Source organism: Dermacentor variabilis, chromosome 5 (assembly GCF_050947875.1).
Source record: "Dermacentor variabilis isolate Ectoservices chromosome 5, ASM5094787v1, whole genome shotgun sequence".
Taxonomy (NCBI): Eukaryota; Metazoa; Arthropoda; class Arachnida; order Ixodida; family Ixodidae; genus Dermacentor; species Dermacentor variabilis.
This window is the reverse complement of record NC_134572.1, coordinates 55,512,948-55,529,161: the sequence shown is the minus strand read 5'-3', so window position 1 is coordinate 55,529,161 and position 16,214 is coordinate 55,512,948. Positions and strand designations below refer to the sequence as shown.

General features: G+C 46.5%; 2 protein-coding genes across 2 annotated transcripts in view; one reads left to right on the top strand and one right to left on the bottom strand.

Annotated features, from left to right (window-relative positions):
* LOC142582621 (aminopeptidase N-like) overlaps positions 1 to 4,128 on the top strand; it is a 34,620-nt gene extending 30,492 nt beyond the window's left edge. The window contains exons 15-20 of the mRNA XM_075692527.1: positions 109 to 185; positions 771 to 884; positions 1,408 to 1,575; positions 2,063 to 2,206; positions 2,840 to 2,921; positions 3,920 to 4,128. Coding sequence (XP_075548642.1) covers positions 109 to 185; positions 771 to 884; positions 1,408 to 1,575; positions 2,063 to 2,206; positions 2,840 to 2,921; positions 3,920 to 4,075 — 741 coding nt within the window. The 3' untranslated portion in view covers positions 4,076 to 4,128. The remainder of the gene's footprint in view (positions 1 to 108; positions 186 to 770; positions 885 to 1,407; positions 1,576 to 2,062; positions 2,207 to 2,839; positions 2,922 to 3,919) is intronic.
* LOC142582622 (putative ferric-chelate reductase 1 homolog) lies at positions 4,116 to 14,462 on the bottom strand. The gene is made up of 4 exons (XM_075692528.1): positions 14,395 to 14,462; positions 8,968 to 9,193; positions 6,055 to 6,265; positions 4,116 to 4,381 (listed from the first exon to the last, which is right to left on the bottom strand). The coding sequence occupies exons 2-4, from the start codon at positions 9,161 to 9,163 to the stop codon at positions 4,315 to 4,317; spliced, it is 474 nt and encodes a 157-aa protein (XP_075548643.1). The 5' UTR covers positions 9,164 to 9,193; positions 14,395 to 14,462; the 3' UTR covers positions 4,116 to 4,314.
* Positions 14,463 to 16,214: the final 1,752 nt, after the last annotated feature.

Genomic DNA, 16,214 nt, shown 5'->3' with positions numbered 1-16,214 from the left:
CGCGCGTTCCAAGCTTGCCCATGTGGTATCGTGTTTTCACTTCCGTTAACTGCCACTAACTTTGTGCTTATTAGAGACAGCTATAACGTTCTTGCCCCTCGTACGCAGGGATACATGTCGTCCCTTTTGAGTGCCAACTTCGCGAACATCTCGTGGGATGGCAACGAGACGTCGCTTCTGTCCGCGTAAGAGGACCACTTTTGCCCTGTCCTTCCTTTTTCACTCGCAATAATGGAACGTCATTGCTGCTCGCAGTACGGTGCCGAGTTTGGTGCTGAAACATTCTCGTTTAAGATTTTTTTTTTTCTGCATGCTCTACGGCGAACGTTGTTTCACGTTTCCCGAGAGGCATTCGGCAGGCTGTCAGAAGCCAATGCTGAAAGATCTGACGTCGATATTGCAGCCTGATTAAAGGGCGCACTTTCCAGTTGCTAGTACTCATATTTGTTCCCTTGTGCTTCATGCGAATTGACGAATCAGCTCACCGACCTACCGAGCATCAATTGGCCAATGGAGGGCCAATAGATTGACTGACAGATCAATCAATGAGTCGGTAATTCGGACAATCGGTTGGTCAGTCAGACATAATTTTCAAGAGCGCCACGGCAAAGGAGTTATAAATTGTTTCTTCTTTGTGGATTTTACGTTAATTCACTGGACGCATTACTGCTAAAAACAAACAAGCGTTATTAACATTTCGTTCGTTGTGTATCCCCTCAATCCGAGCTCTGTCCTGACACTTGTCTGGAACGTGTAATGCGCGAATGCAGTGAGCTCGAGTCCGAGCTCGCCTACCTGACTTGCTACTACGGTTACCAACCATGCATCGACAAGGCCATGGAGATGTTCAACGAGGTGAAGGAGAGCACAGCTGCGGCCGACGAGTAAGCAAAATGCAGCGGTGGCACACTTTCAGCTTTCAGAACTGTTGTCCAAGCAGCATGCTATCAGACTAATCTATGCACTTAGTGTTCGTCCAGTGCCTCAAAAAAAAATTTTTTTTACTACTTCACTGTTTCGTGTCTACATTAGGAATGAACAAATGAATCGCCACTGTGTTGGTGAGTTCGTGAGAGAGCCAGCTATTGACGGAGCGAGGGAGCGGGCGAGCCATCAGTTACATGAGCAAACGTCATTGACGAATAGCAGAAGTGGCTCACTTTTAGTGTTCGCGTCGTGACCTGAAATGCAGGACAGGTTTAGTTTTCGTCTTATACTTTGCGTACACAAGAAAACAAGGTATTTCGTTCGTCGTAGCGACTGAGAGTAAAAAAAAGAAAAAACTGCGGAACTACGGTCGAATTATATTTTCTGCGCGAGCAATAAACGAACGTCGGTTACATAACTTAGCGAATTGCATTGTAAAGCGCACGAATCCTGTCTACCGACTCTCTGCCATGTGTGCAGTCTGCCGTCGCACCTGCGGTATACCGTGTTCTGCGAGGCGGTGAAAATCGGTGGAGAGAAGAACTGGAAGTTCCTCTGGTACCGGCTGCAGGAGTCCGAAGAACCGTCTGAACGAGCGGACATCATCAAGGCACTCAGCTGCTCGCGCAGCGCGCAGCAGCTCGGAAAGTAAGGATCCACGGTGGCTAGACTGCTCGCAAAAGCGTGTTATCGCTTTACGTTTGTTCTCTTCGACGTTTTCCGAAGGCGTGCACCCTAAATACGCAAGCACCGAAATGCCCACAAATATGTGAACAGAACGTATTAGGACACAGAAGAAATAAAAAACAAAACAAATAAATGGAGCGCTAAATTGATTGCTTCCGCGCTCATACAAAACAAAAGGAAAGAAAGGAAACAGAATAGAGTAGGATTGTAGGATATAAGGAGATGTGTCGCGCCAAGTTCTGATTTACTTAATTAACATAGATGATTACTTAATCATAGATAGCCAGATACATCAGGCTTATATTTCGCAGCAGTGTCAACAGAGGCAAGAGTTACCTTGCGACATATAGAGGACACGGTGTGAGGCTTAGAATGTCTTATGTCGGTGAATCAGTGTACAGCCGTGCTCTTTTCTCGACAAATCCACCGCACTTTGTCTTGCTTGCAGCTACCTCAAGTCCGTGGTGGCACCTGACGATGTGATCCGTCACGAGGACATCCCCAGTCTCTTCACGTCTTTTTCGGACAACCACGAGGGCAAGCCTGTCGCCTTCAAGTTCATCAATGACGAGTGGGGGTCCATTCACAAGAGGTAAGCGAGAATGGAGCAATCGTCATTTAGTTCTGGTGTTCAGTGCAGTTGTCTTCTTGGTCTGAGCACTTGACGCATGGTCAAGGGAAATCGGTTGTAAGATAGGCATGCTTGAACAGTGCTCCTTGTTCGTGTGTACTTCTAAAGTATGTTAGACAATATTATTTATTTCTTTATTCGCTAGCGAACATTGCGGCTAAGTATAGTGGGTGAAACATGTAAGTGGTATTCAGGCAACGATTAATAGATGAGCTAAACTGTTTTACTGACTCCATAAATATATATTCGTTCAATAGCACCGAGGAAGGGCGATGTAATCTATTTAGTAGAAATATTTACATCAAACCATGTCTACCTTAATGCTCTAAACGCAGGAACGCAATGTTGCCTGCCATGTATTCATATTCAAAATGTGTAAGTGATGGTGGAGGCTCAGTAATCACTCGAATGTACGGCTTGTGCGCTAGCACACGATTGCTGAAGGGCCGCCAGATTGACGACTGGAGCGTTGCAAATTGAGGGCCAAGCGTCGTGAGTTTAAGGCTTCGCGTTGTATGAGCGTGACAAATTATTCACTCATGCTGAAAATAGATCGTTTTATTGAATGAAACGACTCGCTTCTGTTTCTTCTAGGTTCAGCCATATCCCCGAGGTACTCTTCCAAATTGAAGAGTCGCTTCTAGAGTCAGCAAGTGAATCGGCAGACGCTAAGATGGTGAGCGTTTCACCGCATAAAGGAAATTTCACGCTACGCACTTGTTTGTGGATATCCTGTTTGTGAAGCCATTGCGCAAATGCACGAAGATCAAAGAGTCCACTGCGCAATTAATGCGATCGTGCAGCGTAATGAGTATCAAATTGCAGTGTAATGAGAATTTTATTAGGAAATTTGCTACATTCCTACAGCAGACCAGCGTCAGTACGAAGTCACTCCTCGACCAAAAACTGAATTGTGTTCGCCTGCAACACGCAGACTCGCGTGACAAAGACGTGATCGTCTACTAAAACCGGCAATTCCGAAAGTTGTATGTCGTCTGTCATTGTGTGAATGGTTTTATGGACTCGATAACGTGGCGTTGTCAGTATGTGTTCAGACGTTGCAGATATAATAGTGAACAAATTTCAAGGATGGTTTCGCGTTCATTCTCGAACACCCACGTGCCACATCGCATCGCACTGTGGCAAGTTGAATCGCTATTTTTTTCTGCCGTCATCTACGAGTAGCGCAGCTAGAACTGGTAGGGCATAGAAATGGGCAGACAACGAACTGTTGGACATGTCATAGCACCTTCCTAACACTGAGCAAGATAGTGGTTCACAGGAAAACGCAGGCTTGAAGTGATCAGCAGTGCTCTAACAAGAAATTAGTATAGAGCCTCAAGAGCGACTCAGGGGATGCCTCTTGTTTGACCACTGTTGACCACTTCACAACATTGGTGCCCGCTGTGGAACAGTATAACCCATTATATACAGATTATATACAGAGCGGGCACGCTAATCTGTTGTATAAGAGCTGCGCATTCACTGCAGAACGCGTCATCGAATGCGTATAGGAAGCCATGGCACACACTGAACACTTCACGTAATATTGTGTTATCTTGATTCGTAGCCGGCTGTTTGTGTGATTTCCGTGGTGCTTTCATCTGCGCACATTGACGTCTTCAACCACCTTGTATATTTATACCTTTGAACTTTTCTAATAACACTTTTCAGCTGAGTTCTTTCTACAACAACAACAAGAAGTCGACAACAATTCCAGAATGGCGCTACAAGCAGGTTCAAGAGGAGCGGAAGCTTGACGACGCCTGGAAGGCCAAGTTCTACCCCGTCGTCAAACACTGGCTGGATGAGATTGAATTGCCAGTGTAGTCATGTCTCGTAATAAAAATGAGGCGGAAGACAGTTGAAGTCGACGCAAAAAAAAGGGGGCGATTTATTTACAGAAGGCAGTGTGGTTCGCGAGAAAAAAACAACACAAAAGTACTTTAAAAAATACGAGAATACACGTTTGTGATTTAGCACAGAGCTAAGTGAAATGCCGCAGTATCGCACATTGTAAATACGCTATGGCCGATGGTTCCCTGTGTAAAGTCCATGGAATTCTCTTTTCAGTAGCCTGCACTTTGACTTAGCAGGTTGGCGTAGAACTCCGTGAAGGATTTGACAACAGTGGCCCTGAAAGAGAAAGAAAAAGGAAAACTAAACGAAGATAGTCGCGCACGTTACACCAGCCGATAACGTAGTCATGACGCAAGATGCCGCGAATTCACACTTGGCTGCCCAACGCTAACGCGATAGTGGCGAAACATATTTTAACGCAACACTGAAAAACGTGGCCTGTCTTATATATGACCTATATGTGCGTTGTGGTCTAGCGGGGAAGAAGTGGACGGCGCAGCACGGACTACGGTTGAGAAATCGTGTCCTTTTTTTTTTCTCGTAAAACAAGGGCGTGTTCAAGGGACTTTTCCTTCTTTACTTTGATTATTTTTTTGCCGTCACTACATTATAGACCAGCTGCTGTGCCTGGAGCACAATAAAAGTTTAGATAATCGCCCGTTGATATTCTTGATTATATATTTAGGCAGCCAATGGAGGTGCGTCTTTACGCTGTAACTTTCTCTATGCGAGCTGGTACTTTGTGAATATCGATCAGCCAAGCGGGCTGCTGATACATGTGTCAATGCGGACTTAAAACAGGTATTCAAGGCCTCACTCCTGATATTTTGACTTAATGTGTGCCGAAAAGGTTTCATTAGAATATCCAGTGTCGAATATTGATGAAGTCGGCATGGTGGCCTCCATGTTTGCATACGTGCACCTTGTACAAGTAGAAAGACATGTCTTACTCTTGTGCGCTGAAGGACTTGTATTAGCATAAAAAGCCACGGAACCAAGCAAAAATCAACTTGGAGCGCACACAGTCGTAAAGCGCCTGCATTAACAGCTGCCGCGATTTTTCATAGTTTAGATGCCCGAGTCTTTTGAACGGCTTTTTTTTTTTTTTAAGAGCGGAAGGTCTGCAAAGCGTCATCGCCAATCTCTTGTTTAGGGAGTCGTCCCACCCTGGCAACCTTTGTACAGCGACGTATCTAGGGAGTGAACGTACAATTTGCGACGTCATGGTGCGCAGCAGCCATGACCTGTTTTGAAGGGAGCCATAACGGAGACGCCGAGACAAGTGTCGATGTGTACGCACAGCGACATTAGTCTTAAAGCTCGGTACTCGTAGGAGCAGAGAAGCGATGGGCTACCGAGTTTTGTCATTGCCCTTTAAGCGAGGTGTGCTCTTGGGCCTCACTAACCAGGGCTCATACGAGTTAGCATCGAGCTCCACAGTTGCAGACGGATACTGCCCATCTTGTGACAGCTGTGGGACTTCACCGGCCATCAAGTAACAAGACGCATGGCTTTATTTTCGTCTGTTTTAACAACGCGCTACCGTGCAGCGAATCAAACTGACTTTCGTGAATGAAAGTCTTAGTTTGCCTAAGACTTCAGACTCTTAGACCCTTAGACGACTTCAGTTAAAGGCAGCCGGCATGCGGCCAACTTCGGAGTCCTGATCATGGCTACCTAAGGATTACTACAGTCCTCGCGATATGCCTGTGCTGATGAGCGCAAAAATGCAATTGCAAGGGTCAGTAAAGAAGGCTTTAAAGTTCTGTTCGGTTGGGTAGCAAAGTTGTGCTACCCACTCGCCACGTTTAAATTAAATGGGAGATTAGAAGGGCGGTCACTCCTCCTCTACAGTGAGCTGTCTTGCGGTCTGGTAATATATTCTTCGAAAAAAACGTGGATAACGGGAGTTTGCTACAACCGACTCGTATGCATTGTTGCGCGCATACCTAAACATGACAGGTCCGGAGTTTAGCGGTGCTTTCCAGTTGAGCGTGGCTGCCTTCTTGTTCCGGTTGTTTTCGTGCGTGATTGCAGAGCACTGCGGAATCACGTGCGTTCCCGGGCCGCCCAAGAATTCGCCGATCACCTCGCGCGTCTGCGGGTTGAAGCCCTGCACGATGAAGCCCTTGAAGGACGGGCCACTCGTCGTCACTGTCACTGCGTAGGAAAAAAAAATTGAAATCCAAAATCAAAGTTAGTCTAAGATGTCTATGACCAGGTCTCAGGTGTGAGGTGTCACGTAAATGCTTTTCGAAAATGTTGGTCGCGAGCACTGCCGGGGAGTGACCCCCGAGATTCGACCAGTGTTCGCGAAGCAGTCTTTGGAGCCTGATTAATCATGTGGAAGCAAATAGGTGTAGCCTCGGCGAAGAAGCGAAGCTCCGGCGTAGCTTGACGTCAATAGAGTATTAGGAGTTTCGCTGTTCACACATTACGTTCATTTTGTCTCTCTCCTAACAGAAACAAAGCTTACCTTTTATATCTGTAAAAGCTTTCCGAACTGCATACTTGCGTTGCTCTGGAGTTGTGCAGAACAGAGCTGCGGTTATTGCCCTAACCTGCATCACGCAGAGCTGCATGCGTTTATTCGATGTATTTTTTTTTTACTACATACGTCTTGCGGAAAATTCCCCGAATAAAAAAGAAAGCCAGTTGTTGCATAATATTTACTTTTCAGCGCACATACGTTCCCATTGAATACCATGTAAGGTCGTCTGTGTTTGGGGGGAGGCGCTTCGTGTTGCGAAGGCCCACATTTTACCCGGTCGTAGTTTAGCGGAATTTGTTAACTGCTTTGTTAAAACAACCCTGCAACAACTGTTGTTGACGGAGATATCTGTTTCCTTGCTTCTTCTTCGCTTTTTTCTCTTTCTTTTCTCCTTTGAAAGCGCGCTGGATTAGGTCCGGCGCAGCAACGCGTGTAACAAGGCGATACGGTCACAGAGTCGTACGCAACCACGCGGCGCCCTATTTACGCTCTGGTGCACTGGTGCGCATGCAGTCGGGCTTTGCCCTCCCACTCAAGGAAACGACTTTAGTGATGCAATTATGCGCTTCCTGTTGCAAAAGGTTTTGAGGGGCGGGAGACGCCTGCCGAAGACAGAGCCAGAGAATAAAGGACCGCATGCGACGTCTAGCTGTAGTTGTGAGGGTAGGATCAGACATGAATATTGTGAGTGCAACGCATGCCTGACTTTCAGCTTCATCATCTCCATATGTTATCATCGATTGCACATCTTTTTCATCTATATATATCATCACCAGCAACACAGTTTGATCCTTGTGGTAGTAGCACGAGCTCGGCTGGAATAAAGCGGTTCCTTACCCAGCACCTCCACCACTTCTAAGGAACCGGTCTATTCCAGCCGAGCTCGTGCTACTACCACGAGGATCAAGCTGTGCTGCTGGTGGTGATATATACAGATGAAGAAGATGTACAATAGATGATGAAGCACCCGCCGTGGTTGCTCAGTAGCTATGGTGTTCGGCTGCTGAGCACGAGGTCGCGGGATCGAATCCCGGCCACGGCAGCCGCGTTTCGATGGGGGTGAAATGCGAAAACACCCGTGTACTTAGATTTAGGTGCACGTTAAAGATCCCCAGGTGGTCAAAATTTCCGGAGTCCTCCACTACGGCGTGCCTCATAACCAGAAAGTGGTTTTGGCACGTAAAACCCCATAATTTAAAAAGTTGACAGTCAGGCATGTGTTGCGCTCACAATATAAATACTGTTTTGGTGCATCAGTGCTTCGAAGTGGACGGGACTGTAGAGCGTCTTGTCTCGTTTCGCCAAGTTTCCAGACTTCACAGCCAGTTATATGGAATTCTTGTTTGCAGTCGTCCTTCGTCAGCTGTTTGCAGTGGGCCTTCGTCAAGCTGTTCGTACAGCTTTTAGCCCAGGTGACCATCCAGATACTTGCTGGAGAATAAAATACGATTTGATTTGATTTTAGTTATGCAGATAGCGGCGGCACACCCGATTGACCACTCTCCGGGATGTCATTTTCAGTTAGCGAAAGTGTATGTGACGAAAGTTACACGGCACAAATATCGTCAGGGTTATTTTTACGCCACATATAGTTCCCCCACTGTGTTGACACGATGCGCGTCACCGAAGTGGAATGTTGCGCTATACTTTAGATCATGCATAAGCGACATTAGATTCGAAAATGATTGATCGAAAATACGGCCTTTCCGGAGATAATATTGGGAGGTATTTATAAGGTGCTAGCAGCTTGTTTCTTTATACAAAACAGAGGGGCTTCCAGCATATCTTGAAAGATCGCGTAAAAGTTTTTTGTTTCTTTTTCTTTTTTCACAGTTGCACACACATCGAGTGTGTGTTGTTTATTGGCGCAAGGGCCAAGTGTGGCCAAAGAGCTCCAGCACAGTCGCGTGCACATTCAGGAAAATAACGTAAAATAGCGCACCTCCAGCGGGTAAGTGCAAAAGTACAGCCCATGTTAAACGTTTGAGGCCACTGCACGTGAGACCGTATCTGTCGTCGGACCGCGCCACGTTCCAGGCCTCTGGCTCCCTTTGGTTGCTTCATGTCTTGAGGGGGAAAGTGTTGCTGTTAATTCCTTCGAGCTTTCGAGCTCCAGATACGTCATAAGAGCCCTGCCATAGGACACAGCGCCGCGGATTCACTCGCAAAGCGGCTTCGAAGCTTTTCACAAAAGCTGTACGTCTTAAAAGATATTGAAAAGCTCAAGCTACGACGCGAAGAAAGAGAAAAAAAAAGACCGCGATGAGCTAGTTTCGCGTAAATTTGCGAGGCTGTGCGCGAGTACACAAGTTTTCGTGCACTCAGGTGGCTTAACGGAGGACCGAGGCGAGTGGGGCGCGGCGCTTCGTACCAGTGACGATGTCGCCGGGGTTGTAGTGCGCCTTCGACTGCACCACGGCGTACGGGGTGGTGGGATTTGGCAGTGCCGCTGTGGTTCCGTGCCGGGGCATGAAGGAGTCGCAGGCGCCCACCGGTGCCCCGTCGGGGAACGCCCGCGCCACTGCGGCCACCAGCAGCACGACGAGGAGTAGCGCCGCCATCTTCATCTTGCCGCACCCTGTGTGCACGCGCCCGCTCTGCGAGAAAAGCGAGACTCGGTGAGGTCACGAACGGGGCGCAAATCGCGGTCTCCGCCTGAGAGGGCATGACCGTTCGCTTTGCCGTTACAGAGTAGGCAGCTCAGTGGTCCTTTAGCCAAGAAGCGCTGTCTATCTGGGCACGTTTCGTTCCCTCGATGACCAATCAGTGGTTCGCTACCGCGAATGTAGTTGCGTGAATCATCGTACGTACGCTCGCTGCGTGTGTGTTAGGGACCCAGCTAGCGTATGCCTCAACTTTGCAGATGAGTGCCTCTTCACTTCTCTTTAAATCAAAATACGCGTCAAACGTAAAACAATCGCTGTAACGCTTAAGCAAGCGAGGTGTTGGGCAAACACAAAGGCACTAAATTTCAACGAAATGTACATCGAATCTATTCTTGACTACTTTGAGTTGACTTTCTGATGCACACAGGGTGCGACGTGGGTTTCTCGCTCAACCTTCGACGTCTTTAGGTCACTGAGTACTTTCTGAAAGCTCAGCGACTGAGCGAAGGCAGAGAGCGTAATGTTCCTTATTCGACGTACGCGTAATAAGGAAATTTTCTTGGTTTCCCTTCAATCTCCCTTCTTGCCCTTTGTTCCTGCTAATATTTCATTTGCAAGACTTCTATCGTATATATATATATATATATATATATATATATATATATATATATATATATATATATATATATATATATATATATATATACATATATATATATATATATATATATATATATAATGCGAAATGTACATTGCCATTTCCTCATCCAGCTTGAGAGGTACATAGTGAAAGCTTTACAGGGGAAAAGCAGAGTTGGACAGATGACAAGCTTCAGTCCTACACCCACTTTTTATATACATGCGCGTCTTCTTTCTTTCTGAAGTCTTATCTGCCTTTCGGTTTAGCTAACGAGTGCTTTAAATAGGCCGCAATCTCTCTTGTACCGTTAACCTAATGCTTTCTTCGGGAAACACCGTGCCTTTCTGTGTTTGATTTGTTTCGATTAGCTTACCTCTAAGAGTGCCGTCTAGCAACCCCATGAGAAACTAACTTATAACTTGAGGCAATAAAAAAATACATATCGTGCTGTTTGGGAAGAAAAGGAAAACATTGGGAGGGAGAAAAGCTGTAATAAATGAAAAAAAAAATAGAGAGAAACGCCGACAGGACAGGAAGAAATGATCGTTTGTTTTGATGTCCTCCCATCAAGTTGCACCATCGTCTTTTTCGAATGCAGACTGGGTGTAATTAGCCTAAATGTGCGCAAATTTGATGTCTGTAAAAGGCGGATGACTCCGCGTTTCCATGACAGCGTTAAACTTGCATACCACCGGTATTCATCCCTCGTCCTAACAGCATAGATATTCGTGTGGAGTAGTACGAGTGCTGCCGCGAATGTAGCCGTTCCTTATGTTACAGGCCACGAGCTTTATAGTATAAAATTTCTGTGCCGAGCACCAAATGGATGATTCCAAGAACAATGAGGCAACAATGAAGCCCGGACGCTCACGAAGAAATAATGGTATCGCATTGTTTCTGTCACTTATGTTGAGACGTGAAGCGAACACCAGTTTATCGCAATACGGCTAAAGGCAGTAACACGCTGAACAAAGAAGCTGAAGCAATGAAGACAGCGCATTCATAATCGGCCGGTAAAAGTATGATGGAAACACACTGACAGAGTTGTTAATATGATCCCACGAAACGCTCACTGACGTGCCCTTTGTTTCTTTCTTTTTCCATATTTATAAAGCCATTACGTTGCTTCTCTGTAAGGAAATTTATAGTTGGCGAAATTCGATCCCGCTTGAGGTATACGTTCTCAGAGATGTACAGAACCCGGCAATTGTTTCGGCCTCAACGCGGGCATGCGAGCCTGCTCAAGCGAATGACCCAGACGAGATAAAATTTGTCGCCTCCCGCTGAGAGGATCACGTTCCTTCGAGGAAAAGCATCGCATCGAGGTTCGCGTTTGCACGCGTTATCTGCCATCGGCGGCAGTCTCCCTGCCGTCTTGTCGAGGCACGCTCGAGCGCAGAACGTGCGCGACCTGGCCTGGTATTTTCCGAGAACCCTTTCGAAATTACTCTTCCTCGCCAGATTTAGAACGGATTAGAACGACCCGCATACGGCTTGCGCTCCCATAGCTAACTACTCGGTGACGTCATTACGGAAGTATCCCGTTGTACAACTGCGGAACTCATCGTCAGGTATTCCGGGGTGTTTAGCTGCAGCTTTGTTCGCAAGCCGGGGGTTTTCGGCTTCCGCAGAGTTCGCTTACAGTTGGTCACCAATTCGGGCAGCTTCTGCGTGCCTGGTTCAGCTTGGCGATGTAAGAAGCTTAAGGCATATTACTTTGGTCGTCTATCAAATTCTCTCAGCCGCAGTTTTAATTCAGAGAATGTTGTCGCTCATTGTAACACCGCAATATCATTATATGTGTGTAAGTATAAAGTCGATTTCTCTTTGAAGAAGGATGTGTGTATTTGCTCAATGAACTTTTGAATTAGTTCAAGCCAGTTACTGCTGCGATAGCACGGCAGACGAGGCGATGCGTTTGAGAAAACCAAGAATGTTTCTCGCCATAAAGTTATGTGACCGTTCTCAGAGAAGGCATATATCTTGTCTGAATGTAAGCTCTCTGCTCGTACAACTTTGACGTCGACCCATGATTTGTATACGAGCACGCTGGCCTATATGACCTACGTCATGTATTCGTTAGGGCTCTGTCCTCACCGTCGCCGCTTTAACCATCTTTCTCTTTTCCTTTCCTGAGCACGGTGCAGCAGGCTATAGGAGTGTACATCAAAGCAGCATCTGTGCCTTCAATGAACATGTCAATGAATCCTATCCTACCCTATCCTACAAGGAGCAGTCCTGAAACAACTGCAATATTTCTGCAAAATATCAGATTACTGCAAAAGACCGCTAAATATTTCAAATATTATTGGGCCTGTGAGTTGACGACCTTGTTGGTGGTCTTAATGGGACCCGTTATGCGTCAAAGCGCTCTGAATATGGCCGCTCAGTTGGAAACGTGCAGCTAGGTAGAGTTTGTTGAGGAGGTTTGGCTTTAGGTACGAAGAAAGTAAATTCGTCAGGTGCATACCGTATGACTGTAGAAGTGGGGAGGTGCCCGTATGTAAATTACGCAATCGTGGGAATGACCCAATGTATTCTGAAGAGCACACCAGATTGACACGCTTCGCTTCGGGCAAGGTGATTCTCGAATAAAGCTGGACTCAGTATATAAGTAGGTTAACGGCTCGTGCACAAGAAGTGGCTTTCCGCCCTTGATGAAGTGTATGATTAGTTACCAGCTTATTAATGGCTCAGTTTGCTTTTGAAGGACACTGAAATGGTTCCTTCTGTAGTATTCTGCTCCAGTAAGGGTGGATGGGGATTTTTCGTCACGGCATGAAGCGGCAGCGGAATAAAGCATTGCGCAATAATTGGTGCACCGCACCGTCCACGATGTTAGGTACTGCACAATGTGCCCGTTAATCGGCTACCAAAGAACTCTCGTTGTACGCACAAGAGTGGTGGGCGCACGTCTGCGAGAGGTTGTTATGGCACCGCTAAGCGTGGTGAGATTGTTTTCTCCAAAGCTAAGACATCGGCAGCGAGTGCTGGATACATTATGCCCAGTCAAAGACTGAGGGAAGGAGTGAACATGGTGGAAGTGGAATTCGTCAGAAAGACGAAAGAAGCTTTCAGCAGTACGGACGCAGGGTGAAGTTCTGGTTTTTGCTCATGGTTTTCAAATGGTTCTCGCGCTTTTTATCCGTACTCATGCTCATGTTTTTCCAATGCCGTAAACAGTTAGTCTCATATTACGCGCCCAGAAGGTCGGGCGTCAGCAGCATGTCGTATGTTACCTGCTCGAGGCTAACCCGGCGCCTGCGATAAGGTGGAATTGTTGAGGTTTTCTCGCCTCTGGTCCTTCTGCAGCACGATGGGAATGCGCGCTTTCACAGACTACATGCGACGGTGGAGAAAGCTGATGCTGTTCGATCTCAGTGTGGTCCGCATCTGTTGTAACGAAACCTCTTAGAGAGAAGCGGTTTTCGTTTGTGCATACTTTTATGGCAACTCTCGGCGATGTGAAGATTTGTGATGATAATAGACAAAAAAAAAACAGCGATGCGCTTATCACCTATATAAGTATCCTCAGCTCTATTCTCTGGCGGCAACAGTGTACTGTGTTGATATGCGCGTGTTGTATGAGTGGGAAACTATGTCGAACAGAGATGTATTACGTTAACCATTTCTCAATGAAAATGCAGATAAACTATAGCCGGCCATTTTTGTTTTTAAATGTGCCCAGTTTTCAATACTTCGAATATATAGGTGCCCATAGAAGCACTAAGGATTTGTCATAGTGACAATTCGATTTTAGCTCGGCTTCTTATTCTTTGCGGGCTATTCCTGGCTCTCCCAGCTGCTTTTTCACTGTGATTGAGAAAAAAATGGCTAATTATTGACTTCTAAAGCTAGATCAAAACTTTCGAACAGGGAGAACGCAAGTACCATATGAGTGAAAAATCTGCCTATGAATCGTTCTATATTGACACGAGTATGATGTTTTCGTTTGGCCGAAGCCGTACCAAGCATGACGTAGCGTAAAGGCTAACATTAAATATTTCCTGATACAGGTACCACTTTTTTCTATTGTTCGCCAACATAAAAAATTAGCGAGCACACTCTTTCTAACTAATAATATTGTGCGCACGGATATCCAGTATCAAAAACCAGGCATGAAGTTTCTAAGTCACTGCTCATAAGGCTCGGGTGTAACTACAACTTAGCAAACGCATTAGACCTATTCGCAAATTTGAAAAGGTTCGCTAACTCCCACCATCCGACGCGAGCGGAGATGCGACAATGTTTACTGGTTTCGACCGGAACGCCGGCGGAGAAATCGCTCACATAAATCTAGGTCATTTATAGCCGGACTAGTTCTCTTCGATCCTACCGAAAACAATATAAACCCCGTCGTGGTTTCGTTCCGTGTCCCGTTAGCAGAAACACGCAACAAAGTTTCTATCCCCTTGCTGAAAACTACGCTATGTCCTTTGAGTGAAACCGATCTGCCATCGTGAAAAGAAACGTTCCCTCAGAATACCTGCCGAGAAGAGAGCGCCGATGCCTCTCAGCGCATCACCCCCCCGTATAGCTAGGATATACTCACGCGCCGGCAAGTCCGATCCCGCTGGTCTCTCGTTGACGGCGTCCGATGCGCGAATGACCCGCGAGAGCCGAAACGTCCCTCCTCCTTCCAGCGGCACTGTTGTTCCACATGTGCCGGCCACGAAGGGAAGGGACTGGTCGGGCCACTTCTACTCCATGTGCGTGCGTGTGTGCGTGCGTATGTGTGTGTGTGTGCGCCTCCCCCCTTGCGTGCCCGACGGAGTCCGGATAGTGTGTACGCGCGTAAAGTCACACTTTCATCGCTGTACAAATCTTTGTCTTCCTCCTCCTCCTCCTCCTCGCCTCCTCCTCCCTACTTTCCAAATCCAAGTAGGTTGCAGGCGTCGCGTGGTTTCGCGCCCTTGTGAGCGAAGCGGTTATAAGACCGTTATCGGCGTACGGAGAAAATTACCACTCCTGGGGGCGCTGTTCTCGCGTTTGCTGCGCCTGCCTGTAAATAGTTATCCGTCGCAAGCTACGTTCGTGCACCCGAAACACTTTCGGTAGGTCAGGAGATGAAAAAGCAAGAAGGTCCTTGTACCCAAAACTTGATACAAACAAGAAGAACAAGGAAACCCCTTGGCACTAGACATCTACTGTTATCTTCAGGAAGATCCATACTGAGGCATACGGATAAGAATGTACGGTATGCAAGGCCACAGAAACCTTCACTTGTCACTCCAGCTCACTAAACTGTTAACTTTGTTATTTATTTATTTTTCTCAATTGTTTTGATGTTTTTTGTTCCTTTTAATGAAAACGCAAAAATCATATCCCCGTCTAACTTCCATTACGGTCCTTTTTTTCTCCAATTCCTTATTTCGTTTATTGAGCTTGAAAAGTTGTCTGCGCCACTCGATTCTTGGACAATAGTCTTTAGTGGGTATGCACCATGGTTTGAATCATCATCATCATCATTATCATCATCATCAAGAAATTGTACTGGTCACACAAAATCTCTGCAGCAGATTAGTGCTTACTGCATTTTGCACTTATGTTCACGCGACATGACCGTCGGAACTGAAGATGTATTTGTTCCACCGCAACCATTGTGGTGAAATAGTAGGAAGGAAGGAAATCAACTTTATTCAGGTCCTGCAGGCCACGAGAGCTGCGGGCTCTCGTGACCTGACGAAATAGGTGAAATAATGTGAGGCATATGGCAAAAGGAGGTGACTAATAATCACACACAGAAATAAATGGCTTTAAGCGCAGTCATAGCGAAATACCACAGCGAGACCCCACACAGTGAAACATCACACACACGACAGAGCGATACTCTAAATGCAGTTCGTATATCACCAGCCTGATTACGCCCACTGCAGGGCAAAGGCATCACCCATACTTCTTTTAAGGAGGTTGTGGCCAAGTACTGCCGCAGGGTGGCCAATCCTGGTCTGGTGAGGGAGTACCGGTTCTGGTCACCGGGATCAGGCCGCACTCCAGGCCTTGTTCCTGCAATTTTATCAACATGCGGACTTTTTTTTTAATCCGGTGGAAAATTGCGCGGCACCGGGATTCGAACCACGGCCCTCTTGCACGCGAGGCGGATGCTCAACCTCTACGCCACCGCTGCACCTCGAACGCTGCAGTTCGAACAGTTTATCACCAAATTCTCAGAAAAAGAAAATTAAGTCCCAGAAATGTCAAACGACATTTTCGCCACGTGGTAGGCGCTTAAGAAATGTAGAACGATCCACACACCTCGAAAAGATAATCACTTGTTCGTGTTTTTTTTTTTACGTGTTTCTCGCATAGGCTTATACTCAAAGCTTCGAATGTGAATAAAAGGTGTGTCCCTGTGCTTAAACATGCTTGCAG